The sequence below is a fragment of the Spermophilus citellus genome, assembly GCF_964194105.1.
Source record: "Spermophilus citellus genome assembly, chromosome: 6".
In the NCBI taxonomy this organism is placed as follows: Eukaryota; Metazoa; Chordata; class Mammalia; order Rodentia; family Sciuridae; genus Spermophilus; species Spermophilus citellus.
In genome coordinates, this window is record NC_138187.1 from 13,778,391 (window position 1) to 13,806,234 (window position 27,844).

A 27,844-nucleotide genomic window follows, 5' to 3' on the forward strand; every position below is an offset into this window, starting at 1 on the left:
ACGAAGATTGTGTTTTAGAAAAGAAAATAAAAGATTGTGCTTTGGGCAAAGTGTCTTTTTCAGCTAAGTTTTATCCTTGGATTAAGAAAAAAAAAGAGAATCCACATCCCTTTCATGATGAAAGGTATCTTATGACCACAAACTGAGGTGAGAACAAAAGAGTCACCCTGTCATTTGAGGACAAGCCCCAGCCTTATGCTGAACCCTGGGCCGAGGTTGAGAGTGGGACTGGGGACAGTCGTGCCTTCAAAGAGGCTCAGGGAACTGCGTGCATTTTATATTAAAGGTCACAATTAAATGGCAGCAGGATAGCAAATTTGCTGTCATGCCCTCTTGATAGGGAAAAAAAAAAAAGCCTTTTAATGAAGCCTAGATTTCTGCCCCAGCCGTTTCAGAGGCCAGAGTCTCATGAGGACAGTAAATCGTCTTTGCTTTTTATACTCACATTCATCCTCAAACAGAGGCAGGAAAGAGAGCTGCTTCCGGTTTGGAGGACATGCTGACATCATAAATCCTCGCAGTGCCTCCCTCGAAGTGGAGGGTGGACACGTGGGTGGCCCTTTCTCAGGGCACCTGCACTGCTTCCTCTCCTTCCTGCTGCTGCCGCATGGCTCTCTGGGTCAAGTTCTGAGGGCCTGGGCAAGCCAGCACAGCTCCATCGCTGAGGAGGGGGTACTTTAGTTTCCTCTGGCCACTGTGATAAATGGCCACAAACTTGGTGCCTTAAAACAATCCTACGTGTTCCCTTACAGTTCTGGAGGTAGAGGTCCAAGTCCATTTTACTGGGCCAACGTCAAATTGCTGTTGTGACTGGTTTCTTCTGGAGCTCCGGGAGAATTCCTTAACTTGGCTCCTTTAGTTTCTGGGTTCTTTGGTTCATGATCCCTTCCTGGCAACACACCAACCTCTTGCTTCTATCTCTGTATCTCCTACTTCTATCATAATAACTTCCCTTGACCTTCCTCTTATAAGTGATTAAATCATAGGACTCACCTGCATAATCCAGAATACTCTCCCTGTTCAAGACTCTTAGATAATCTCATCTGCAAGTTTCTTTTGTCCTATAAGGGAACATGTATGTTCAGAGGGTCTAGGGATTGGAATTTGACATCTTGGGAGCACTGTGTTAGTCAGCTTTCTGTTACTATAACAAATACCAGAGATAATCAATTTATAAAGCAAAAAGGGTTATTTTGGTCCACAGTTTTGGAAGTTCCAGCCATGACTAGGTGGTCCTGTTGCTTTGGGTTGTGGTGAGACAGCGCAGTACGGAGGGAGATCATGGCATAGTCAAGACACTCACCTCATAGCTGGGAAGTCAAAGACAGGAAGAGGAAGAATATTCAAGGACATGTGCCCAGTGGTCTGGTGGCCTCCCACTAGGTCCCCTCAAAGGTACCACCACCTCCCTATTGGCACTTCACTGGGGACCAGGCGTTACCACATGGGCCTCTGAGGGACACTCTACATCCAAACTGTAACAGGCACTAAAAGGAGAAAAAGCTTTGTTTCTCAGCTCACAAGACTTCTGACACCAAACATCTGGTTCTTCATACCAATAGTTCCTTGCAGGTCCCAGCTGGGTGTCCTGTAGCTCAGTTCTAATGCTCAGTCCCACAAGACCACCTCCACCTCAGATGCCAGTCCAAGTAGTGGAGCCCCAGGTCACCCACATTTCTGTCTGCACCACCTACAGTTCAGGGAGCCCCCAACCTGGAGAAGCCAGGGAAGGGCGACTTCTCCATGGAGGTGACATTGGAATGCAGGCCTGCAAGTACATGGAGTCCCTCTTCCATCTGGGAACAGCTCTTTCATAACCTTTTGGCCAGATTTATAATTTCTGGGTCACTCTGTTTTCAGATGGTCTCACTTCTCTCTTAGAATTCATCATGTTTATTTTTTAAATCCTTAGTCTTCGATCTTGTAGGGGTTGTAGAAATTCATCTTTACTCACTTCTCCAGCTCCTGCCCCAAATTCTCTGATTCAGGAGTCCTGGAACTTGGAGCAGGGGGAAGTTACCTCTTTATTTTCTCTCTCTCTCTCTCTCTCTCTCTCTCTCTCTCTCTCTCTCAACTTAGATGTGGCATCTCCTTTCATTCTGAGTGTGGGCAGCCACCCTCAGTATACCTGTCACTTTGTCACACTAATTGTGATCACTGATATTTTCATACCACATTATGGTTGTTGCAGAGGTGGTGAAATATCATTAACACTTGTTTCTTTTGAAACAAAGTAGCCCCCCAACCTCCTATTAACGCTTGTTGTTTACTGCGTAACTTTAAAGCACATAGATTTCCATGCCATCAGCTGTGTTTAAAAATATTTTGGTGCCTGCATTTCAATATGATTGGTTTGCTGTAATTTTATCTATTTATGTTATTAGAAAAATATTATCCTGAGAAGCAATGTAGACCGCCAAAGGGGTCCAAGGCATAAAAAAGGTGAAGGTCCCCCACAAGGGGTTTGGAGAGGCTGGGAGGAACATGGTCAACTCTTCTGCACATCCCCTGCCTTGGGCTCACCATTTGGAGCTGGAGGAGAGGGGCTGGGATGGAGGCTGATCTCCTTAAGTTTCCCTTAAGTCATATTAGAAAAAACATGTAACCAGTTAAAAAGGAGCTAAATTAAATCACAATGGGGCATATTTTATTAAAAAATACTAAGTGTCACAGCCTTGGTTTTTAGATGGTCATGCAGTACCTGAGACCTGGTGAGCACATGGTCTTGCAGGTGGTGGTTTCCGAGCTCTGCTATCTGGACACGTAGCAGCAGCTCAATGATAGGGTTGGTTAAGTGGGACTCAGCTCTGTTTCCCAGGAGAATGACTCAGCCTGTACTGGGATAATAACCGCTTGTTGATCTCCCAGGGTGGAGATTAGTGAGGGGGCGAAAGCAAGATCACATCCCAGTAACCGTGATTTCTAAATGTGCTTTAAGGCTACCAGAGAGCAATGTTGCACTGGTTTTTGGAGCTATTTCTCCCGTCATAAAAGACTGGAACTGACAGAATCCTGAAATCCCAATCTAAGCATTGTTCAGAACATCTCTGTTGTACTTCTTCCAAACAGTTGGAATTCACAAGTGAATTTCACAGGAGGCCTCCAGCAGGAAGTGGTTGGGAAGCCAGCGAAGGTGTTGGTAGGAAACTGTGTAAGGTCTCTTGCCAAGTTCACTGGGGTGAACGTGATCCAGTCCTGGGCCGTGGCAAGGCTTTCTGATGACTGATTCGGGCCTGTGATACCTTTGCAAATGACTTTTCATGTGGAACTTTCAGGGCTTTCATGTTCCAAGACAACTCAATCTCTTACCTAACTGAAAAGTGGGTAAAAGTTGGATTCTGAAATTCAGTTTACAATATCAAGCAAGTTTTTCTCCTTTCTCTTTTGCTTTGTTTAAATGTGGTTTTGGATGTTGCCTCTCTAAATGATCTTACAACTGGATAGAGAAACAGGTGAAGGCTGACTTCTCAGATCTTGTCATTGTGCGTTTTGTAAGCATGCTAGCTCAGTTTTAAGTCCTGCAAATCTTTTACTTAGCATCCCAGAAGGGAAAAAGGGTGTGTGTACATTTATATTTATATATTTTTGAATATATTCACCTACATGATCAGAAAAATCAATGTCTGTTCCTTCTCAGAATTATAGCATCGATTCTTAGGGTTCAAATGTGTTAATTCACATTTGAAAATCAGAGGAGGAAGACATGGCGAAGGAGCATAATAGTAAAACAAGTTTTCTTGGAAACATGGCTCAGCAACACTGTCCTGATTGAACGTGCAAAAATGCGTGCCCTGGGGAGGTCTGATTTCAGCCCTCGCAGAGCTTGGCTGCGCTGGCTGCTCCAGGATTGACACTCCCATCTCCTCTCCCCTCCCTGGCTCCCTGGTGAGGAGCGCGGGCCTCTTTATTTTTATTTGACCTGGAGCCAGTTGCACGGATTCCAGCAAAGAGAAAAGGGCCTGGCATGGTTTCTCTCCCTCCCTCGGAGCTGGCCTGCTGAAATGATTGATAATTCCCGGGACTACACTCCCAAGAATAAAGTCCCTTTCATTTGGCCTGATATACACTGGTTTCTCATGTGTACTCCTGTTTGAGAACTAGACAGCACCCCATTCTTTAGCCCTGAAAGCGGGGATGTCGCTAGAGGGGGCCTCGTGTTGCTGCCTGTTAGAAATCCCGGTTTGCTTTTTGGGGATGACGTTGTGACGCGCAGCGCTCCAGGGTTTCCGGACTGGTAAAAGTCCTTGGTTGGGCTCTCCACCCGCTCTGTCCTCAGGGGCGCAGTGCCGCTTTCCTCCTGCGATTCCTAAACAAGAGGATGTTACTTTGAAGGTTTCATGACATCAGTAGTAAAAAACGTACTCATGGCAGGAAAATTACAGCTGAAGAGAGAGGCGCCGTCAGAACTCCCCTCGGGTACAAGTGATAAGCTCCACTGTGTTTGGCTGCCTTGACACGGGGCTTCCCTCTGGGGGTTCCCGAGCAGATATCTGCCAAGCTGTTGCTGTAAGGGCCAAGGAGAAGGAAATTTCCTATGATTATGGCTCTGCCTCTCCCCACCCATTTTTTTCTTCTTCTAGCCAGTTGGCTGTATTTTCTTCTGTCTTAGACCTTGACCTCCATGTTAGTGATCTTGTGAACTGGCCCCTTCTCCCTGGGCCACTCCTGGGGTTTCCTGAACAGCTTGTATTCTTAGCAAGAAATACTCAGTGATCTTGGGTCTTCTGCTCCTCTGTGCCTCGGTTGCACCTTCAAATGAAGGACAGTGGCCATTGTTCATGTTGTGAGGACTCAGTGAAATTACCTGCAGGTATGCAGAAGGCACTCATACAGTGCCAGACATAGAGGCAGTCATTCATCCTACAGGCGTTTATTGAGTGCCTATGACATGCCAGTCATGGTCCTAAGTGTCAGCGACACCAAGAGGAGCAACCACAGGACCAGCCTCTGCCGTCATAGAGCTTCTAGCTCAGTAGAAGATTTGGGCATAAATTAATCACATGTTTTTTTTTTTTTTTTTTCCTCCAAATTGGGCCAAGGACTAGAAAGGAAAATTACAAGGAGCTTCATTGGGCTCTGACCTAATCAAAAGACATTTTTAATAACATTTTAATGGAGATCAGAAGAGGAATAAGACTGAACTAGGACAGAGAGGTGTCGGGGCCCCCACCAGCCCTGAGATTCATTTAAGCAAATAAAGAAAATGTGTCCGAACCTCAGGGCAGGTGTGGTTCCGCACTGAGAAGCAGGGCTTAGCGAGCAGAGCATGGGCTGGTTGTGGAGCCTCTAGCCCTTCTGCTGGGTGCCTTCAAGCAGAGAGCAAGCTGCACAGCTGTCCCGGTGCCTGTGGCTGGGGTAGGGAGACTTTGGAGACAGAGGAAAACACCTTTGCAAAGGTCGGAGGTGGGAGGGAGCAGACCCATTGGAGAGCTGAAAGGGTGGGCATGGCTGGAGTATGGAGCAGGGCAGGTGGGCGAGGGGTCCAGAAAACCCAGGGGCATCAGTTACCATTGGGGCATGAGAACATTTTTCTCATAAATCCACTGCCAGCACCCAAGGTCCAGGGTCTCCTGAGAAACACCAGGTTCCCTCTAGAGGCCACCGACCACTAACCAGTGGGGGAAATTACTTCAGGGATGTGAATTGTTGGTGTCATGCCGCTAAGATTTAGAGAATAAGGACAATGGAACAGAGGACAGTGACACTGACTGTGGGAAGCAGAGAGCTGTGGGACCCCCACCCACAGGACTCCAGCCAAGGAAGGATGCTCCGTCATAGTCCAGGAGGCCGGAGTTGAGCATCGAGAGATGAGCACCAACAGGACCCCCCAAGAAGATACCCCATTATGGGAATAAAAATGGCCACTGAACATTAGGGAGAGGTTCCTCACAATGCTGTCGCTTTCAGGTGTAATTATCTTTACAAGGAAGTGGAAGACTCTCCTTTACCTGGTCTCTCAGGTCCCGTCCAGCTGGAAAACCCAAATCTAGCAACAACCCTGCGCTCCCTTGAAATGGTCTCCATGGCCTGTGTTCTTCCTGGCTTTGATTTCTTTGATTCTGGAATCATTTAAAAGAGCATTCACTCATTCAAACAAATACACTTTATCGAGGTGTTCTTTTCTCTCTCTCTCTCTCTCTCTCTCTTTTAAGTCCATGTTAGGAGAGAAGTAAGATCCCAGATAGATTCTGGAGAACCGAGTTCTGATGCAAATGAGCTTTGCAGCCAGGTGGGCACACAGCTCCCAGGGAAGCCCTGGCTTTGGGAGTGGATGGATCTGGCTCCGGATCCTGATTAGGCCCCCTGTGCAAGCTGGGTGACCTCGTGCAGGTCCGTTAGCCTCTCTGCACAGTGACAGTTCCAGGTAGCTCCAGCTGTCATCAGGGAGAGCTTTGAGGCCAAGGAAGTGGGGATCCTTCTTTTTCAAAGTCATTTCTGGGGATCTTGTACCAGAGCAACCTCCGTGTGATCCACGTCCATTCAGGGGTTTATTCCTTTGTATCCTGAAAAGATTTGTTCCTTGCTTTTCAGAGCGAGCTGTGCTTTGGCTTTGGGGAAACATGAACCAGCATTGAGACAGACTTACAAGACTTTATCAGCAGTCTGTACTTCTGTTAAGCTTCCAGAGGAACAAAAAGCCTATAATCATGATTTTTCCATGTGGTATCTATGATAAAATTATTCATAATCTAAAACTCCCACGAGAACACTGTCAGCTGACCCAGCACTTGAGATTTGGTATTGCTTATTAAGATGTAAATGTGGAACTTAAAAATATGCTTGAACTTGATCCACATTAACTCAAATGTATGCTAATCAGAGGTAAATTCCAATATTTTCCTTTCAGAAGAACTATTTAATTTTTCTTCAATAGAAAGTTGGAGGAAGAGCCCTTGATTATTTCTGATGTAGAATATAAAGGCTGGGTTTCCTCTGTCTCTTGTATTATTCATATAGTTGATTTTTTTTTTTTTTTGTACTGGGAATTGAACTCAGAGGCACTCAACCACTAAGCCACATCCCCAGCCCTATTTTCTACTTTTTTTTTTTTTTTTTTTTTTTTTTTTTTAGAGACAGGGTCTCACTGAACTGCTTCAGGCCTCGCTGTTGCTGAGGCTGGCTTTGAATTGTGATCCTCCTGCCTCAGCCTCCTAAGCTGCTGGGATGACAGGCATGCACCACGGTGCCCAGCGTTCATATAGTTTTATATCAACAACATGCAGGCTGCACCTTCAAAAATAGCATGCAAGATGAACAGTGATTTAGATTATGCTGCTTTAAAACCCAGATCAGATTTGAAAATCAGAAATGCTAACTCATACACACACTTTTCTGTCAAAAATTATGTTGTCGTCTTTTAAGAATGGAGATGGGTGAGGCTTTTAATCAGAGGGACCATTATATTGTCAAAGTCATTGCTGGGGCTCAAGAGCAGATTCTCACGGTCATACAACCATTTATTGCTTTTCAGCCCACGACCACCAATCCCATTGTCCCTCCTGCTGACTGACGTGGAAGCTGCAATTGCCATTCAGTCCTTCTGGAGAGCCTATCTGGTAAGGTCACGTGCAATTGTGGCATTTGGCTTGATGGAGAATTTCCCATGGAGGGCCCATGGGAAAACCCTCAGAAGAATTAGAAACAGAGGCTAATAGGGTTCACATCCAGACCCCAGAAACAGGATTCTCTGTTTTTTTAAAGAGTGATTTAGAATTTTTACCAAAACTTATTTTGCAATTTTCATTAAAATTACCCTCCAGCTTTTCAAAGTTGAATTGACTGGCCTGTATTGCCTAAAATAATATTGCATATGCACAGAGAGGAATACACTGTCATTTTAGAAAAAAAAATTAAGATAAAACTAAAAAAAAAAAGTCTGAGTCACTGATAACTCCATCATCAAAAAACAATCATGATGGGCTAGGGTTGTGGCTCAGAGGTAGAGCACCTGCCTCGAACATATGAAGCACTGGGTTCGATCCTCAGCACCACAGGAAAAAAAATAAGCAAAATAAAGTTACTGTGTCCATCTACAACTAAAAAATTTTTCAAAAAATTACTAAGACTGGGGATATTGCTCAGTTGGTAGAGTGCTTGCCTTGAATGCAAAAGGCCCTGGGTTCAATCCCCAGCACCAAAAATAAAAAATAGAAAATAAAAAAAATTATTAACATTTTGGTTTAAAACTTTCCAAACTTTAAAAATTTTAATATACAAAATGACATATAAATACTTGACATATAGAAAATTACTTTTTCTTTTCTAGCTTGTCTTCCCCAACCATTTTCCTATTTCGAACTTTGAGGTTGTTTCCAGATCTACTGTTATAACAAGTGTTGCCATGAGTATCTTTGTGTAGTCACATTTAGTCACTTGGTCATTTATGTAGGAGTCCCATTTGGTCATTTACGTAGGAGGAATTCTAGAAGTGGAATTTCTAGGTCAAAAGGGGAATTTCTTTTTAAAGCTCCTGATCCCTGTTGCCATGAGGCCCTTTGGGAAGGATATCCTTTTAAAAATTGTTCCCAGAGGCATTTGAGCACATATCCCATGCTAAAAACGTACACAGCATCTTCATTTGGTGATTGGAGCTTCAGGTAGACACATGGCTTGTATCCATGTCTGATGGTGAGATATCAGTGGAAGGAGTTTAGAGGCAAACACTACCATGGGAACAGGACCTGTGGATGTGCAGGGAGCCAGAGGGCTCTACCCGGATGCACTCTTCAGAGGTAGGGTGTGGGGAGGAGACTGAGATGGATACACTGGCAGTTGTCCATCGAGAAGTTTGACTAACCCCGGTGAGCAACCATCAATCAACTGGCAAATGTTTGTTATGTGCCTATCCGTGGTCAGTCCTTGACCTCAGGAGCTTCCTATCTGGGTTGATGTTCTGTAGACATTCCACTCCTCGTGTGCCTGGCACATTCCTGAGAACAGGGGCTGCAGTCAAGTGAGAAGGTCAAATGTTAGACTTGCACATGAAAGGAGCCGTCTGTGCCTAACAGTTTACAAACCCCCTATTGTGCCCGGTGATTGAGACACAGTCTTGGATGATGTAGGTTTTTAGTATTCTGTACATACTCTGTATATAAATGTGGGCTTTTTCCTTCATAACTGAGCACCAGCAGGTTAGCTTAGGGTCCAGTGATGTCCAGCCAAGGTCAACGAGCCCAGCTTTCACGTGCTTCTTGAATTCTTCGTTGTCATTGTTCTGCATTTATGAACTTATTACATAGATGAGGCTTATTATGAGTTAGTCATTTTATCTTTCTGTTTTCAATTCCTTTTCATGATAGTGACATAGTGCACTGAAAATAGCAATTTTTAGATACCATTTTTTAAAGCAGCAAAGCCCTTTCTTTGAACCAAATCATACCCAGAGGCCAGGAATGCCACAGGATGAGGGGAAATGTTCTGACCCTGTTCCCCCGTGTGGTGAGACCCCTACCTCTGTCCCTCCACATGTGGGGAGCTTTGGGGCCCAGAGTAAAACAATTTGTAAGACAGATAAATTCAGCTCATCATGCCAACCCCTGCCATATAAGAAGATGTCGGAGTGGCTCAAAATGGAGCCGTGCCTGTGGGCTGCCATCACACATAGCTAGAAATGCTCCTCAAGGTACAAATGACATTGAGGGGGTCCGTGTGTACCGCATGAAAGTTTGGCTGTCTAAATCCAAACCCTTCCTGTGCTAAAAATAATAACAGAAGACAGACCTGGCACAGTGGCACATGCCTGTAATCCCAGTGGCTTGGGAGGCTGAGGCAGGAGGATCATAAGTTCAAAGCCAGCCTCAGCAACAGTGAGGCCCTAAGCAGCTCAGTATGACCCTGTCTCTATATAAAATACAAAAAAGGGCTGGGGATGGGGCTCAGTGGTCAAGTGCCCCTGCGTTCAATCCCCAGTACCAAAAAAAAAAAAAAAAAAAAAAAAAGAGGACCAAGGGGGAGCAGAGATCTAACCATCCCTAGAAAGGAAAGCTATCTGATGTCTGGGAAGCCACCAGGGAAAGAGGGACCAGATCTCAGCTTTGAAGGAAAGGTGGGCACGGATGTGTCAGCCACAACCAAGAGGAATCCCAGGGAGAGGAAATACCTTACGTGTACTATGGATTTTTTTTTTATTTTATTACAACATAGTGTTGCACATCCACATAGGAAAATATCTGAAAGGAAACAGTCACGTGACAGGGTTGGGTACCTTGGGGTGGCTAGAGAGAACTGGGGAGACCGGCCTTATATGTACTGAACACGTTTCTTCACAAAGAGAATGTAGTCTGATTTTAGTCAAATAGACAAACTATTTGACAAAATCTAACATGCTTTTATGATAAAAAGACTCCTCAAGCTGGGTGTGGGGGACACACCTTTAATCCCAGTGGCTCAGGTGACTGAGGCCACCTTCAGCAACTTAGCAGGTCCCTAAGCAACTTAGCGAGACCGTGGGTCAAAATAAATTTTTTTTTTTTTAAAAAAGGGTTGGGGATGTGGCTCAGTGGTTAAGCACCCTGGGTTCAATCCCTGGTACCCAAACAAAACAAAACCACTCCACAAACTGGGAGGAGCAAGGGATTTCTTATACTTGATAAAGAGTATCTATGAACACCATAGCAAACATCATATTTAATGGTAAAAGACTGCATGGTTTCCCCGTGGGTTAGGAGCAAGAGAGATATGTCCTCTCTTGTCACTTCAATTTAAGGGGATGGTGGGGGTTCTAGCCAGGAAAATCAGGCAAGAAAAAAGGCATGTAGATTGTCAAGGAAGAGGGTATGGTCTTGTATATAGAAAATCCCAAGGAATTCACTTAAAAAAAATAAGAGCCTATTAGAAATAATAAACATGTTATCAAGGGTGCAGGATAAAGGTCAATATATAAAAATCAACTGTATTTAAATACGCTCCACAATGAACCATATGAAAATGAAAAGACAATTCCGTTTGCCATAGCATCAAAAAATAAAATACTTAGGAATAAATTTAACTAAAAAGTGAGAGGCTGTATATGAAAACTGCAAAATACCATTGAAAGACATTAAAGAAGACCCAAACAAAGAGAAATTCATGTGTGTTCATTGATCAGAAGAACTTGATACTATAAAGATGGCATTTTTCTTCCAAATTGATCTACAAATTTGAAATTATTCCAATCAAAATCCCAGCTGAGTTTTTTTTTTTAAAGAAATCAACAAGCTCATCCTAAAATTCATAAGAAATGCAAGGGACCCAAAATAGTGAAAAACAGTCTTAAAAAAGAAGAACAAAGAAGGACTCACAGTCCTCTATTTCAAAACTTATACAAAGCTACAGCAATCACCACTGTGTGGACTAGCAGAAGGATGAACACAGATCAATGGGATAGAGTGGAGAGTCTAGAAGTAATCCTTATGCTGATGACCAGTTGATTTTTCAGCAAGTGTGCCAAGACCACTTAATGGGAAAAGAATAATCTTTTCCACAAATGGTGCTGGGACAATTTGGATATCCGCATGCAAAAGCAGGAAGTTAGACTCCGACTTCAGACCATATACAAAAACTAATTCAAAATTAAAGACTTACAGTGTTAAGACTATAAAATCTTAAAAAACAGGGATATAAATTTTGGAGTAAGCAACCATTTTTATAACAAAAAGAACCAGTGACAAAAAAAAAAATAGATAAATGAACTTCATCAAAATTAAAAACATGTGCTTCAAAGAATACCAAACGAGTGAAAGTCAACTCACAGAATGGGAAAAATTATTTGCAAACGTCACATAAAATAAAGGTCTAATTTCCATTATACATGAAGAATTCTCACAATCCAACAATAAAAACACAAATAACCTAGTGATAAAATTGACAAAATGTTTGAATAAAAACTTCTCCAAAGAAGATATACAAGTGGTTAATAAGCACATGGAAAGATGCCCAGCATCTTTAGTCATGAAATGCAAATCAAAGCCACAAAACAATGAGTTTTCACTTCATACTCTAGAGCATGGTTAGAATCAAAGACAGTCAGTGTTCCTGAGAACTCAGGGGACCTGGAGCCTTCCCGCACTGCTGAGGGAAATGTCAAATGGCATGCCGACTTGGAAGACAATCTGGCGGTTCCTTGAAGAGTTAAACAGAGTTTCTGCTCTGAGACCCAGCAATACCACTCTTACATATATATTTAAGATAATAAAAATATCTTATTAGCCAGAGTGGTGTCACATACCTGTAACCCCACCTACTTTGGAGGTCAGGACAGGAGAATTATAATTGTGAGGCTCTGTCTCAAGAAATAAAATTTTAAAAAGGCTGGGGGTGGGGTTTAGGTTGTGGCTCAATGGTAGAGCACTTGCCCCACATGTATGAGGCCCTGGGTTCGAGCCTCAGCACCCCTTAAAAATAAATAAATAAAGGTATTGGGTCCGTCTACAACTAAAAAAAGGGCTGGGGGTGTAGCAAGCAAGTTCAAGGCCCTGGGTTTCATCCTCAGTACTAACACACACGCACACACACCCACACACACATCTGTTCATATAAACCCTTATACACAAATGTTCCTAAAAGCATTACTCATAATATCCAAAAAAGTGGAAACCCAAATGTCCATCAAATTGACAAATAGATAATCAAATGCAGCATGATGGTAATATTCTATATGGTGGAATAGGATTCAGCCTTTAAGAAAGGAATGAAAATTCTGTTATTCATGTAATTCCTATGAAATGGGTGAACCTTGAAAACATGCTCAGTAAATGGAAACAGAGACAAATGGCTGCATATTGTATGATCGCGTTTAAATGGAATATTCATAATAGGGAAATCTATAGACAGAAACAAGATTAGTGTTTGCCAGACACTGGAGAAAGGAGAGGATTGGGAATGGCTGCTAATTGGCCCAGGGCTTCTTCCTAAAATGATTATAATGTTCTGGAACTGGACGGTGGTGACGGTTGCACAGCTTTGTGAATACAGTGAAAACTGCTGCATTAGGAACTTGGAAAGGGAGAATTTTACAGTGTATGAATCATAAGTATTTTGAGGAAGAAAAAGAAGCAGGCCATCATTTGTTCCCTTTTGGCCATGTGCTCTTTCTTTCAAAATCTGGATTTCTGGACTTTGGGCCAGGTTTGGACAGTAGAGAAAAAACAGGACCAGCAAATGGGACTTTTGGGAATTCACAAAATGACACTTGGAGTGTCCTTACGTGGAGCACGCCCGCCCGCCCGCTAACCTCCTACTAAGCTGGCCAGGAAGTTGGTTTGCTTGAAACTAACAAAGGCCTTTATGTTTTCTCCGTACTATGAAAAAGAAAATGTAGTCTCCCACAATGTGTGTGCACGCACTGGGGGACACACAACAGAAGCTTTGCCATCTTTCCACTTTGTAAGTGTGCGGCCCAGCAGCATTCAGTACATTCAAAGTGTGCTGCCGCCGTGGCCACCATCCATTTCCAGAACTTTCCTAAACCAATGCTCTGCACCCTTTAAATAACACTCAGCCCCATTCCCGACTGCCTGCTCCCACTCCCAGCCCTGTTCTCCATCATGAAAGTGGAGTCCCACAGCATTTGCCCTGTTCACTCAGCACAGGGTCCCCAAGGTTTATCTGCATTGTTGAGCATCAGAACTCCTTGCCATAAATTCTTTTTTTTAAAAAAAAATATTTATTTATTTTTTAATATATTTTGATCTTTCCTACTAGTTAGGCATGACAGTAGAATGCATTTTGACATATTACCCATGTGTCACATTACACATATGGAGTACAACTTCTCACTCTCTGGTTGTCCATCATGTAGAATGACACTGATCGAGCCATCATCTATGCACACAGGCAAGTGAAGTCTGATTTAGTCGACTCTCTTTCCTAGGCCCATTCCCCCTTGCCATGAATTCTTAAAATTCAGAAATCTGACATCTTTGCTTGTCTAACACAAAACTAGCCACACGGCTTATTTAAAAATTATTTTTTAACTGACTGCATCAACAGAAGTGTCCTGTGATAAGAAGAGCTATTTGTAGTGAACTGTTCTTGGGAGCTGTGCCTTTACCATTAGCCTTGTAAGTGGGTCCCTGATGCTTGTTACAGTGCATTAAGCACTTGTGTGGAAGACGATGTTCTCACGTTTCTTCTTTAAAACACTAGCCTAGTGGTTCCAAAGTCAGTGTTTCAATAGGCAAAACTACGTGATGCTATTGTCTTTTGAATCCATTTGAGTCTTGTGAATGAAACCAGGGCCTCTGAGAACTCACTCACTGGTGGTGAGTCCCGTTCCACTGTGTCACATATGCTCTTCCATTTATGAAATTCCGGATGCCTTGGATAAAAACTGATCAAGAAAATTCCCCTCTCTGAGTTTTAATAAGGTTCTTGTGGCCATAATGATTGAAATTTCCTTAATGATGCAGGAATCGGGGACTAGACAAACCCACTGAATATTTATTCTATGTGAATAAGCTCCTGGTGTTTCTTATTTTCCTCATTTGTTGTGCTTTATTCTAACCCATTGGCGACACCTGGTATAGAGACATTAGCAAATCCCTGCTCCCAGGCATCCTGACAACTGAGAATCACTACTACGGCAGGAGGTGGCTGTCGCAGCCCTGTTCAGAATCACACAGTTTTTTCTTTTGGCACCAGGGATTGAATCCAAAGACACTTAACCACATCCCCAGCCCCCCCCCTTTTTTTTAAATTTTGAGACAAGGTCTCTCTAGATTGCTTACAGCCTCACTAAATTGCTGAGGCTGGTCATGAACTTACAATCCTCCTGCTTCTGCCTCCCGAGCTGCTGGGATTACAGGTGTTCACCACCATGCTCAGCCAAAATTACACAAATATTTTTAAAAATAAAATAAAATAAAGCAATAAAATAATATAAAATAAAAACCATGAAGATCCTATCTCTTCTTGAGGATGTATGAGTTTGTATCCTTCATATTTGTGCCTTTGTCTACAGTGAGCTGACCTGGGGTAAGTGAGGGACCTCAAGGAGGAAGAGCTTGGTATAAATAAAAGGTCTGAGGGGATAGGCCTTCCCCGGCTGCAGGGGCCTGAGCCAGCGGAGCACTGGAACCCTGTATCACGCTGGCCCTAGGCGCTAGTTCATGATGAACAGGGTCCTAAGTCAAGCCCCTCACCTGGGCCATTCTGGGCCCCTCCCTGGAGTTTTTGGGATGGAGCAGTCTCTGTGACCTGGGGTCACCTAGACACCAGGCCATCAACGACCACCTCGCCACTGGGAAGAGCCTGCTGGAGAAGTGACTGCAGAGGCAAATAGGACCAAGGGACAGGGAAGAAGCGCTGGCCCTGTGGGCACTGTTTGAATACCTGGACTCAGCAAAACCAGTGAGTCCTCTTCAGGATAGATTTCTGTTGCTTACAACCCAGAGTCCTGGCCATGCAACTCTCAATTAAAAAAAAAAAATATCTAGACAATTCATTACTAGCACATGAAGAAGGTGTTGGCATAAAATTAAAATCTGGGTCCACTCATGCAGAGTAACCATCACAGTCTGTCCCAGGGACAGATTGTGGCCTTCAGCTGGAGGATTGGACATGACTGACAAGGGAAAACTAGCTCCAAGGGGCAGATGTCGCTAAAACACATGTATTTGGAGGCAGGGAATATATATATATATATATTCTATTTGGACACAATACCTTTATTTTTTATTTATTTATTTTTTAGAGAGAGAGAGAGAGAGAGAACTTTTTAATATTTATTTTTTAGTTTTCAGCGGACACAACATCTTTGTTTGTACGTGGTGCTGAGGATCGAACCCGGGCTGCACACATGCCAGGCAAGCGCACTACCGCTTGAGCCATATCCCCAGCCCACAATACCTTTATTTTATTTATTTTTATGTGGTGCTGAGGATCAAACCCAGAGCTTCGCATGTCCTAGGCTAGCCCTCTACCACTGAGCCACAAGCCCAGCCCCAAACACATCTATTAATGTGTGTGCATGTGCGCGTGGGCACATGCACATAATACATATTAATTGTGGGAAAAAGTACTGCAGATCATCTATTGGTATTTCTCCTCTAGCATTTTTACTCTTCATATAGGACATTTCCCTTTATATTTTTACTAAATTAATTTTGACGGTAAACACTGTTTTGTGTCTGTCTTCTCTCCACAATAATAAATTGGAGATAGCATTCTCTGTTAATATACAAAGATTTACCCCCAGATTTTAATGCTTCTCTGATATACAGGCTATTTTTATATAAACACATTGGGAACCAATAACTTATTTAACCACAAGTAATTGGACATTCTAGTTTTCTCTCTTGTATAAACTATTTTATGAAAAATATTCTTATTTTGTATCTGCACACTCATCTGATTTTTTCCCCCGTATGGTTAATTGCTGGCAGTGGAGCTGATCATGTCAAGAGTAAGCCCCTTTTGCCAGGCATGGTGGCTCACACCTGTGATCCCAGCTACTCAGAGGCTGAGGCAGGAGGATTGCACATTCAAGCCGGCCTGGGCAACAGAGTGAGAGCCTGTGTCAAAGAAATGAAAAGGGCTGGGAATGTGGCTCAGTGTACAGCACACTTGGGTTCAATCCCCACTACTAAAGGAAAAAAAATCACTTTTTTTTTTTTTTTTTACCTTTTATTGCTAAGTTACCCTCTAGGGTAGCTAATCTAACCTCTAGACCTATCCTCACGCTCATCAGCAGAGTATGCAAGTATACCCAAAGAGAGGGCTCCAATGGCCTGGTGGAGAAAGGAAAGAAGGGGAGATTGAGAGCCTGAAGCATACCCAGGGTGGGGGGGTTAGGTTTTAAGCACATGATGCTGGAGGATGCAAGAATGAATGTCCGTGGTGTTCAGTTGTGTGGCTTGTACACTGCACATCTGTTTGGGAAGCTACTCGAAACCATATACAGCAGACCTCTGAGATCTTGAGAAGCTTGGAAATGGGTGAGAGGCTATTTGTTACACTTGTCTGGTTTTAATCCCACTGCCCTTGGGGGCTCCTAACCACAGGTGTATAAACCCCCACTGATAGCCGGCAGCTGGGTGAGACACTGGGCATTGTCCTGTGGTACAATCTAGGAGCGCTGTATGTCCAGAGTCTGAGAGTTTTCTTCCTGAAATTGTGCAGGATCTTTTAGATTAGGTAAGACATAAACAACTAGCATTCAATAATATTATAATTATAAAATCAACATTGGGCATTTACTCAATGAGATTTTTATTTAGATACTAAAAATAATGAATATAGGGCTTGATCACAAGATGGGAATTACCCATAGTATAACTAAGTGAAAAAAGAATAAACTGTCTTATGTGCAGGTTGTTTATGATTATATAAAAAAATGAAAAGCTATAAATAGAAATAGGCTGGAAAGAAATACATAAATGTCTCTGTGTTTGTTTAGTGGTAGAAAAATGTTTTTACCCTCTAGTTTTTCTATTTTTGAATTGTTTGCAAAGAATATATATTGTTTTTACACAGGAATAAAAAAAAACTTTATTTACATAAAGACTTAGAAACCTGCATTCAACCATAGTAATTTTTTTCACTTTTTTCTTCTTTAGTTAAAGCTGTATGTGTATGTGGACTTTGTATGTGTATGTGTGTTTATCTAAATATGAAAAAAACCCACTTTTCAGACCACATTTACTATTTTCTTTTAATCCAGTTGTTAATGTATTCAGTTTATTCTGCAATTTCAAAATCATCTTGTTTTCTACTTCATAGTATTCCTGTTTTGATTTGTAGTTTGGGCCATGCACACCACCTATAACACTAGCCTCACCTCAGAGTCTGAGGCAGGAGAATTTTTTGAACCCAGGAGCCAAGAGTTCAAGGCAACATAGTCAGACCCAGTCTCAAAAAACAAAAACAAAAAAACAAAATCAAAACCAGAAAATGACAACAACAATCAGAAAGAAAGAGAAGTACTTATGCTTCAGTAGTAAATCCAGTTGTGAAGCCGTTTGATTCTTTTGCCTACAAACCTCCTGTTGGGAGTCTTAGAAATGACAACCTCATCATCTGGAGAACAGTTGGCTCTCGTGCTCAGGAAAAGCCTTTTGCACCTGGATTGGACTCACTGGAGAAACACACTGGATCAGTCAGTGGAAGGACAGTCCAGAAGGCAGAGTGTGCTGAGAACCCTAAATAAAAAGGGCTGGGTGTTACCTGTGTTTTGATTTGATTTAACTCTATTCTTCCTGAAAAGCCGCTCCTTTCTATTTAGAGAAAACCTGACCTGCACAATGAGGGGGAAGATGGATGGTGCACACAGCCCAAGAGAAGAACCATGGGGTAGGAGAAGGCTCAGAGGACACAGAGGAAAGGTTCTGGAGTTCCTCCTGTATTTTTTCTGCAGAAAGCAGAAATTCCAACTTGAAAGCAGAAATTCTGCACTGAGAGGAAGGAAAGTTTTTTCCACGCCAGGAGCTGGCTGGGCGAGTGAGCAGGATAATTAAAACATTTTTTGGTGGGGGGGTGTAAAGTCATTCAAGTTCTTCTTCATCCCTAGCCTGTACTTTCTTGTTCTTGATGTCAGAGTCACATTGGAAATTCTTGGTTTTTTTCCTTCCATGTGAAACATGCCACATCCACTCATAATAACCTGGGCTCTTGGAGCAGATGGGCTTGTTTGGACCTCAGGTTATCTCCAGCCTTGGGCAGGTTATTGGACTTCTGAACCATGACTTCCTGTCTATAAAATGGGTGTAATAAGAGTTCCTGCCTTTGAAGGGTTGAATCAGATGGTTAGTTCACATAAAGGACTTGGCAGAGAGCCAGGCACCTTATAAATCCGCAGTCATTTGCCATCATTATTACTATTATTGTTGTTGGTGGTTCAGATTTTCTTAATAGGCCATCTGTTATGGCTTGGACACAAGGTATCCCCCAAAAGCTCATGTGTGAGACAATGCAAGGATGTTCAGAGGTGAAATGATTAGGTAATAAGAGTAGTAGCCTAATCAGTGGATGAATCCACTTGAATGGATTTTGCTAGTTGGGTGGTAACTCAGGCAGGTAGTGTGTGGGTGGAAGAAGTAGGTCACTGGGGGTGTGCCTTTGAGGTTTGTATTTTGTCCCTGGTGACAAAATACAAATAGCGGTCCCTCTCCGCTTCCTGGCTGGCATGTCCTGAGCTGCTTTCCCTGCCATGCCTTCGGCCATGAAGTTCTGCCTCATTTCAAACCCAGAGCAATGGAGTCAGCCAACCACGGACTGAGCTTCTGAAACCATGAGCAAAACTAAGCTTTTCCTCTTCTGTGTTGCTCTTGTCAGGTGTTTTGGTCACAGCAATGAAAATCCTACTAACACAGCATCTTTTAAAAAGCCAACTAGCGTCCTCCTTGCAGTTCCTCAGTGACACCAAGTGGGCTCCAGTCTCAGGGCCTTTGCACTTACTGTTTGTCTTTGTACCTTCAACCTATCAGTTTTGGTGCCTTCCTTACCTTGTTAGGGTTCTTCTTGGATGTCTCTCCTGGTCACCTTTTCTAAAATAGCACCTGCTGGGCACCGTCCATCCTCTTACTCTGATTTATTTCCTTCCTCTCAATTGTCACCTACCTGATATTGTATTAGACATTCGCTTGTTTGTCTCCGAAGCCCCTTGAACTAGAACAGTGTCTGATACATAGCAAGTGCTTAGAATTTTTGAAATGAGTGACTGAATTCCTTGAATGGTCTCCCCAGTGAGGGCGCCTGAGAAGGAAGAAGAGCCAGCCTCCCCTACTGCAGGCACTTGAACCTGGGCTCCTGTGGGGAGTTGCTTGTGCGCCAGGATCCCTGGCCTCTGCAGCTGTGCTTGTTAATCCCCCAGAGACTGCACTTGAGAACTGTGTGTTTGTTTCTGTCTTTGGCATTTGTGACCCAGCTCCTCACCGAGCCTTGCAATGTGAAGACATGAAGTGGCTGTTGGAAATCCTCTCCTCCCAGTAGCATTGCCATGAAAGCCCGGGCACAAACGTTCATCTGAGCATCAGACAGGAAAGACGGAATTGCCTTCAGATTGCTGATATCTGCAGGCAGGTGGGCAGACGCTGCCAGCAAAAATCAGACATGGTATTGTGCAAAAGGAATGCTAAAAATGGGGTGTGGCATCAAATTACCACCCATGCTGTTGGTATTTCACTACCTCCCAATTGTTGAGAGGGGCTGTCACAACCTTGTGACCTCCTGAGCTCTCTGCCTGGGTATCTACTGGGCATTCTGTATAGAAGGATGTTTCCTCTCTATGGAGTCCTCTTGCTGTTTGCTGACTTTGGGATCTAACAATGTCATTGCATTTTTCCTACCACATTACCTTCTCAACCAGAAGATTCAAGTCCAAAGAGATCTTTTCCTTAGGCCATCTCAGACATAGTTTTGAAACCCACATATTTGAAATTGGTTTTGAACATTTTATTACACGTACAAAATGTTTCTCAGTTGTTAGGGAGGTCAACATTACTTCCCTGTGTAAGTCCCCTGAACGAGAAGAATAAGATTCCCAAACTTCTCCACATGTAGAAGGCTTAGTTTTAGTCTGAGGATACAGACATCAGGTACTCACATCAGGTGTGAGATGCTCCCTTCTGCCACCCCACTCACAGCCATACCTGCCTCCCACTGACACCTGACTGACACCTGACTGTGGGTTCATTCTTTCATGGTCAAATGTGCATCGAGCGTCTTGCCAAGCACAAAACTGAGTACTGCAGAAACAAAGCTCTTCCATGCCACGAGGAACGAGAATATTTAAATATTAAAAATAGCATAATCTAGCCAGGTGCAGTGTTGCTATACCACTGACTCAGGAGGCTGAGACAGGAGGATCCCAAGTTTGAGGCCAGCCTGGGCAATTTGGCAAGACCCTGTCTCAAATTTAAAAAAAATGAAAAGGACTGGGGATGTGGGTTAGTGGTAAAGGGCCTCTGGGCTCAATCCCCAGTACCACCCACTCCCCCACCAAAATAGCAACATCTGATATTTTTTTACATTTGCTACATACAGCTCTGCAGTAAGCATGCAATCCTATTATCTCACATACAGATGAGGAAACCACTTTATTTAAATGTGGCAACACATAAAACAGTGTTCTGTAAACTGTGGATGTACAAATGAATGATTCCAATATGGATGTGATGATATATTGATGTCCTTTCTATTTAAAAATTGCCAGATGTTCTATTTCTCAAATAAATGAGAGAGGCTTTAAAGACCAAAGGAAAGGGGGAGTCTTTCTGTCATTTTACGTGCGCCATCAGAAGGTTGCTTGATGTATGAAAGAGTCACTGGGTGCTGGCGATCAGGTGGAGAAGTGGGGTGAACATGTTCCCTCCCAAGACCACAGTGGGACCTCAGTGGTACCGAAGAAGTTGGCGTGCCTTGCAGACCAGGATGGTTCAGCAGGACGGGTCAGGTCAGCGCATTTGCCAAAAGCAAACACAGATGTCACAGAAGAACAAAGCAGACAGAGGCATGACACCGATGACAGCATCTCAGAGCCACTCAACAGCCAGTCCCTGAATCAGAATGCGTGGGGAAAGGGTCCCCACCACTGGCAAATGTGAAACGAGATGCCACTTTGCTACCACCTTTTACCACCTCTGAAAATACTGTGAGGAGCACCGTGGCAGTTTGGTGTGGAAGGCCATCTTTGTAGGAAGAAGTCTTTATTGATATTCTTAAGGAGAAAGAACAGATGCTGATGGTAAACAAAATTCAAATTCTATAGAGATGGTTTAATGTGAGCAGACTCATAGGTGCGCACCTATAATCCCAGCTACTCTGGAGCTCGAGGCAGGAGGACTGTAAGTTCAAGGTCAGCCTGGGCAACTTAGAAAGACCATATCTCAAAATTCAGAATAAAAAGAGCTGGGGATGTGGCCCACGTGTATAGTGTCTGCCTATCATGGCAAGACTCTCACACTATCTGTAACAACATTTAATATATTTATATATTTGATATACTCAAATATTTTATAAATACACAATATGACAATATATATGCAGTAAAATGGGAACATGTTCATCTGCATTCCTGGCCTATCCCAAAACCTCTTTCTCAGATGAAGCCACTATTACGAGTTAGGTGTGTGCCTTTTCACATTTTTCCTTTGTGTATATGAGCATTTATATACACTTATTATGTTGCATGTTTGTACATATAAGAGGCATTTCTTTTATAAATCTGTGCCTGCACTGGAGAGCCATCTACCTGTCCCCCAGAGGTAGCATCCCGTGCGCAGTCTGCCCACGTAGATCTGTTTTGGAATATTCGTATTTGAAGGCAAACATACCACCAGGTAGCTGCTAGGTAGGGATTTAGACACACATTTCTCATTCCAAAGCCTCTGGCTCAAAGCTCCAGGATGCAGGACTGAAGGACCCTCAAAGCCCAGGATGCAGGACTGAAGGACCTTCTAGGGGCTGCTCTCCATCTTCATTTCCTCCTAAACTCCTGACCTTGAACTGCTTCCCCTCCCTGCTGCCTTCTGTATGTGGATTCCCGGTTTTGCTCAGCTGCTTGGCCACTTGCCTGAGCTTCCTCTTCCTCCCTTCCAGAGAGAGCCCTGCGGCTGCAGCTGCTCCGGCCAGGGGCTGGGGGCACATTTCCGCCCTTTGTGTGTGCTCTTTAGCCACCTCTGGGTTTTTCCTGCCTCTCAGGACAGCAGCCCAACCAGGTGAGCCGGAGTCATTGAAAGCAGCACTTCCGCTCACAGGCAGGGCTTGATTGTCATTTCTGGCTGACTTCTGACACTACCTAGGTGAGGACAGATGGCATCTGGCACAGAGGCAACAGAAAACAGCTTGACGTGAGTCACATTTTCCTGGTGAATACTACGCTGCCTAGAAATGCTGTCGAAGACAGAAAGTTTGTATTTTGCAATTTTTTTTTCTTTTTGCAATTTTTTGGGCTGATTTGGAGGCCGTAGAGTACAATGGTAAAGGAGCAGCTTTTACAATTAGATCAATTCATCCACTAATATTTACCCACTCGTATTTATTGAGCCCCTATTAGGTGGTAGGCAGGCCAGCCTCCTTCTGGGCACTGGGAATGCTTTAGGGAATAAAACAAAGGCCTGCCCTCAGGGAGCTTGCCTTCTTGCCATGTGAATAATAGAGAGGTGTCAAGAAGTGGGTCAATTAGAGTGACCAAGTGCAGCTCTGTGGCATAGCGCATGCTCAACATGCCAGAGGCCCTGGGTTTGATCCCCAGCACCACCAGAATTAAAAATTAAAAAGTGTGCCAGCCAGCAATGGGCACAATGATGACATTTAATAAACCATCCCAAATTTTACATATGATCTTCACCTTCCTTGTCTGCAGACCAGTCCAATTTCACCTGCCCTGGGTTGGGCTCTGCCACACGTAGCTCTGGGCTATGGGGTTCATCCTTCTGAGATCAGCAGGCTATAGGGGCCTAGTGTCTGCATGGCAGAGTTTTGGGGGGAATGAGGGCCAGTGTCTCTTTGCAGGATTCTTTTCTGCCCAGGGGAATCCAAGCCACCCTAAAATTTACAATCTCAGATAATTAATAAGTAACAAAACACAGATACTCAGAAATATATTTACATAATGCAAAGCCCCTGATAGATCTAGTCCCCATGGGTGCTGGAACTAGGTGGTTTATTTAAGGGGGTACATCAAAGGCAGGGATAAAGTTTCCAGGGCGGAGTCTTGCTTGTGATGTTTGCAGTCAGCAGGTTGATTGGCATCTCAGCAAGTGACACCCATCTCAGGTGGGATCTTAGGCACAGCTTGAGGGGGAAGTTCATCTGCATCAGGTGGTCAATCCCTGTAGGGGGTGCCACAGGGAGTTCCCAGGGCCAGACATCCCCTCAAGAGGCTACTGTGAGCAACCCACGGACAGCGCGTGACCGCAGAGGTTGCATGCTCTCAGAGAGGTGACCAAAACTCACAAGGCTTCTCAGGTCCTAGACTAGGAGGTAGGCTTTGCCACTGCCACAGACACACCCCAATGGCCAAAGCAAGTTACATGGCCAAACTCAGTGTCGGGTAGGAATCATACGCCTTGCTGAATAAGTATCTATAGAAATAAACATCATGAAACAAAACAAAGCAAATTAAAGGGCTAGAGAATAACGGAGACTACTATTTTAGGTGGTGAGGTTTGGAAGGGCTCTCTGAGAAGGTGTTGGGAAGAGACCTAAATGAAGTTCACTCTAGGCAGAGGGAAAAGCAGGTGCTAGAGGTATTTGAGGATCAGTCAGAGAGTCAGTGTGGTTGATGAAAGTGAGCTGGGGGTGAGGGGGACAGAGGCAAGAAAAGATCAGGGACCAGGTCCTGTGTCTAATGGGTGCCTTCAACAAGACGATGATTTTACTCTAATTTGATGAGAAGTAATAGTAGGGTTTCAAGCAGAGGAGTCATATGATCCGACTGACTTTTTTTCAGGAATCTGTGGTAGTTGGCATCCACAGTGATTCCCCAATAATCTCTACCCGCTAGGATTCACATTCCTGCTGAGTCCCTTCCCACATTGTACCAATAGGAAATGGCAGAAATAATGGTGTGCCACTTCCAAGATTAGGTTATGAAAAATACTGTAGTTTTGCTTGCTATCTCTCTGTCTCTGGGATCGTTCACTCTGAGGGAAGCCAGATGTCCTGTCTTGAAGAGCCCCATGGAGAAATCTGCATGAAAAGAAACAGAGGCCTCCAGCCAAGAGCCATGTGAGCGAGCCCAGTGGATCCTCTGGCCCAGTTCAGCCTCTGGATGACTCTGGGCTCAACTGACAGCCTAACTGGAAGCTCAGGGGGACCCTGAGCAGGAACCACCCAGCTGAGCTGCTCCTGGATTCCTGACCCTCAGCACTGTGGTGCTGTTGTTTTAGGTTGTCAAGTTTGGAGGCTGATATTTCTTATGCAGCAATGGAAACCAATACAATAACTGAGGTTGCTGTCAAGAGAGCAGATTGTAGGAGGATAACAGAAGCAGGAAAAGCTAAAGTGTAGCTCAGTGGTAGAGGGCTCACCTAGCAATCCCTTGGGTTCAATCACCATACTGGAAAAAAAAAAAAAAGGCAGAAAAACTATTGTGTATTACATGCTTGCTACTCAGACTGCGGTCCACAGACCACGAGTATCATCCATCATCTGGTGACTGGTTGGAAATGCAGAATCTGAGGCCCCCACCCCAGACCTTCTGAATCAAGATCTGCTTCTTAACAAGACCCTTGGGAGAGTCTTGACTTTCTAAAGTTTGAGAACTTTACAACACCATAGTTTTTTACAACACCATAGTTGACTGTCTGGGTAACAGAGGTGCCAGGATGCAGATTTGAATCCCGGTTTGCCAACCCTATGACCTTGGACAAATTACTTCATTTTCCTAAGCCTCAGTTTCCTTTCCTATAAAGTGGGAATGACCATGGCACTGCCCTCTTAGGAGGGTATAAATGAAAGGGGGCGTGTCAGTCCTCAGCACAGTGCCAGGCACATGGCTGAGGCCTCCTAACTGCTGGCTTTTTATTAACTTGCTCTGACCCCTGCATTTGCTTCTCTAAGACTATATTCTGATCATTTCCTGATGGTCTCAATTAAATGCTGTTTTTATTCCCTGTCCAAGAAAATCCTGTTTTTGTTTTTGTTTTTTTCAAAAACGTCCTTGAGCTCATCACAAAACCTTTGTCTGTTGCCCAGCATGATTCCAGCCATACCCCAGAATGAAGGCGCCCAGTTTCCATGGTCAGCGTCTAGGCCCAGTTCTCAAGGCAATTTCAGAGCTGCCCAGCAGGCTGAAATAGGCCAGAGCACTATAAATAAGGATTCAGAGTGCTCTGAGCCCCACTTCCCAGGCCCGGCCCTCCCCTTCCCTTCCCCCACCTGCTCCTATTCAATACACTCCGGGTTACAGCTGTGAGTCCAGAAAATGCCTTTGCCAACTTGCCAGGCTCTCAGCACTGCCCCCACCCCCACACACACCTTGTTTGCCTAGTCACAGCGTATTCCAAGGATGTGATGAAAGTTGACAGATCAGACTCCAGGTTTATCCGCGGTCGCACAGGGTCCTCCACGGTGGGTTGGTGCTGGGGATTGGCTTGAGAAGCCTGAGCGCTAGCCTGCCCCCCTCACCATGTGACCTTGTATTAGCATTGAACTTCACGGAGCTTCATCTTCCTTATCTATAAAATGTGACTGATAATAATAATGAATTCTGGTCCCTAGGTTATTGTGAGGAACCATGAGACAGCTACCAATGAGCAGGACTAGCCGATCATTTGCAAGGCCCAGTATAAAATGAAAAGGCAGGGCTCCTTGTTCAAAGTTATTAAGAATTTCTAGAGGGTGACAGCAGAGTGTAAAATAAGTGTGGGGCCTTTCTACACGCAGGGCCTGTGTGACTGCCCAGGGCAGTGCCCAGGGAGCCAGACCTGCCTGTGAGGTCCCTAGAACCCTCCTGGCACTGGTACCAGCCACATTCCCAACTTTCCTACAGTCCTTTTGTATGAAGGGCTAAACAGTGTCCCTTCAAGGCTAAGGTCATAGGTACACAGCACAGCTGCACTTGAATCCCCTCTGCTGAGTAACAGGTCACCCTAATACTCGGTGACTTAAACCCACAGCAGTTGATTATTTTTCATGATTCTGTTTGGGCTTGCTGCTTCCTCTGCTGATCTCACCTGGACTCACTTGTGGCCAAGTTCAGCTAGTGACCAGGCCCAGCCGGAAGGTCCAAGCTGGCCTTCCACACGTGTCTGGCCGTGGTTCTGGAGGTGGCTGGAGCACTGTGGTTGTCTTCCATGTGGCCTCCCATTCTCCAGTGGGTCAGACCAGCTTCCTTAAATGTAGGGAGGCCAAAGCTGCTGTTTTCCAAGCCTTGTCGAGGCCTAGATTCTGGAACCTGCGTAACAGCACTTCCACTTTCTGTTAGTCAAAGCAAGTCACAGGATCTGCCTGGTCTCGGAAGAAGGGAGAGAGAGTCCCCTATTTAGTGAGCAGAGTGGCAATTTTATAAAGGGGCGAGGATCCAGAGAGATGTGATTCACCAGGGACATGGCACAGTGGTTCTCAATCTTTAGCCTGCATCAGGATTATCTGAAGGGTCCGTTGACGCACAGATTGCAGAGCTGTGACCCCAGGGTATCTGTGTCAGTAGGTCTGGGTGAAACCTGAGAACTGACATCCCAAACAAATTCTCAGGTGATGCTGCTAATCTGGGGACCACACTTGGAGACGCCCCCACACCTATCACTCAAGTTGAGTGTCCAGCTTCACAATGGTGGCTGTCAACCTTGACTCTACCTTAGAAGTACCTGGGCAACTATGACAACCCTGAAACCATCAATCAAATCAGAGGCTGTGGTGGTAAAACATGGGCATCAGTAAGTTCTGCTTTGCTTTCAGTACTGCGAATTGAACCCAAGGTGCTCTACCACTGAGCTACATTGCCTGTTCTTTTTGTTTTTTTATTTTGAGACAGGATCTCAGTTGTACTATCTGGCCTTGTTCTTACAACTCTCCTGCCTCGGCCTCCTGGGCAGTTGGAATTAGAGGCACCACCCTTCTGGACCCAGCATCAGTGGTTTCTCTAAAGCCCCCCCCATGTGATTCCTATATGCAGAGTTGAGAACTACCTTTTTCAGAATCAGATTACTTAAACTGAGTGCAGTGGCACACACCTGTAATCCCAGCTACTCAGAAGGCTGAGGCAGGAGGATCTCAAGTTCAAGGCCAGCCAGGGTGACTTAGAGAAACCCTGTCTCCAAATGAAAAATAAAAAGGTAGGGGATGTAGCTCGGGGGGAGCACTCCCAGGTTCGATCCCTAGTGCTGGGTTGGGGGGTGGGGGAACTACTTGGGCTCAAGTTCTGGGCTATAAACGCAACTATAGGAAAGTTATTTTGCTTCCCTTTGGCTCAGTTACCTCATTG

General features: G+C 44.3%; 1 protein-coding gene across 3 annotated transcripts in view; it reads left to right on the forward strand.

Moving 5' to 3' along the window:
- The window catches only part of IQCK (IQ motif containing K), a gene marked incomplete at its 5' end in the record, with an annotated part of 122,834 nt that overhangs the window by 51,808 nt on the left and 43,182 nt on the right, over positions 1-27,844 (forward strand). For 2 of the 3 annotated variants that reach the window (XM_081300365.1, XM_081300366.1), the window contains one exon: positions 7,472-7,556. The exons of the other annotated variant lie outside the window; for it this stretch is intronic. In XM_081300365.1, coding sequence (XP_081156491.1) covers positions 7,472-7,556 — 85 coding nt within the window. The remainder of the gene's footprint in view (positions 1-7,471; positions 7,557-27,844) is intronic. 3 annotated transcript variants of the gene reach the window in all.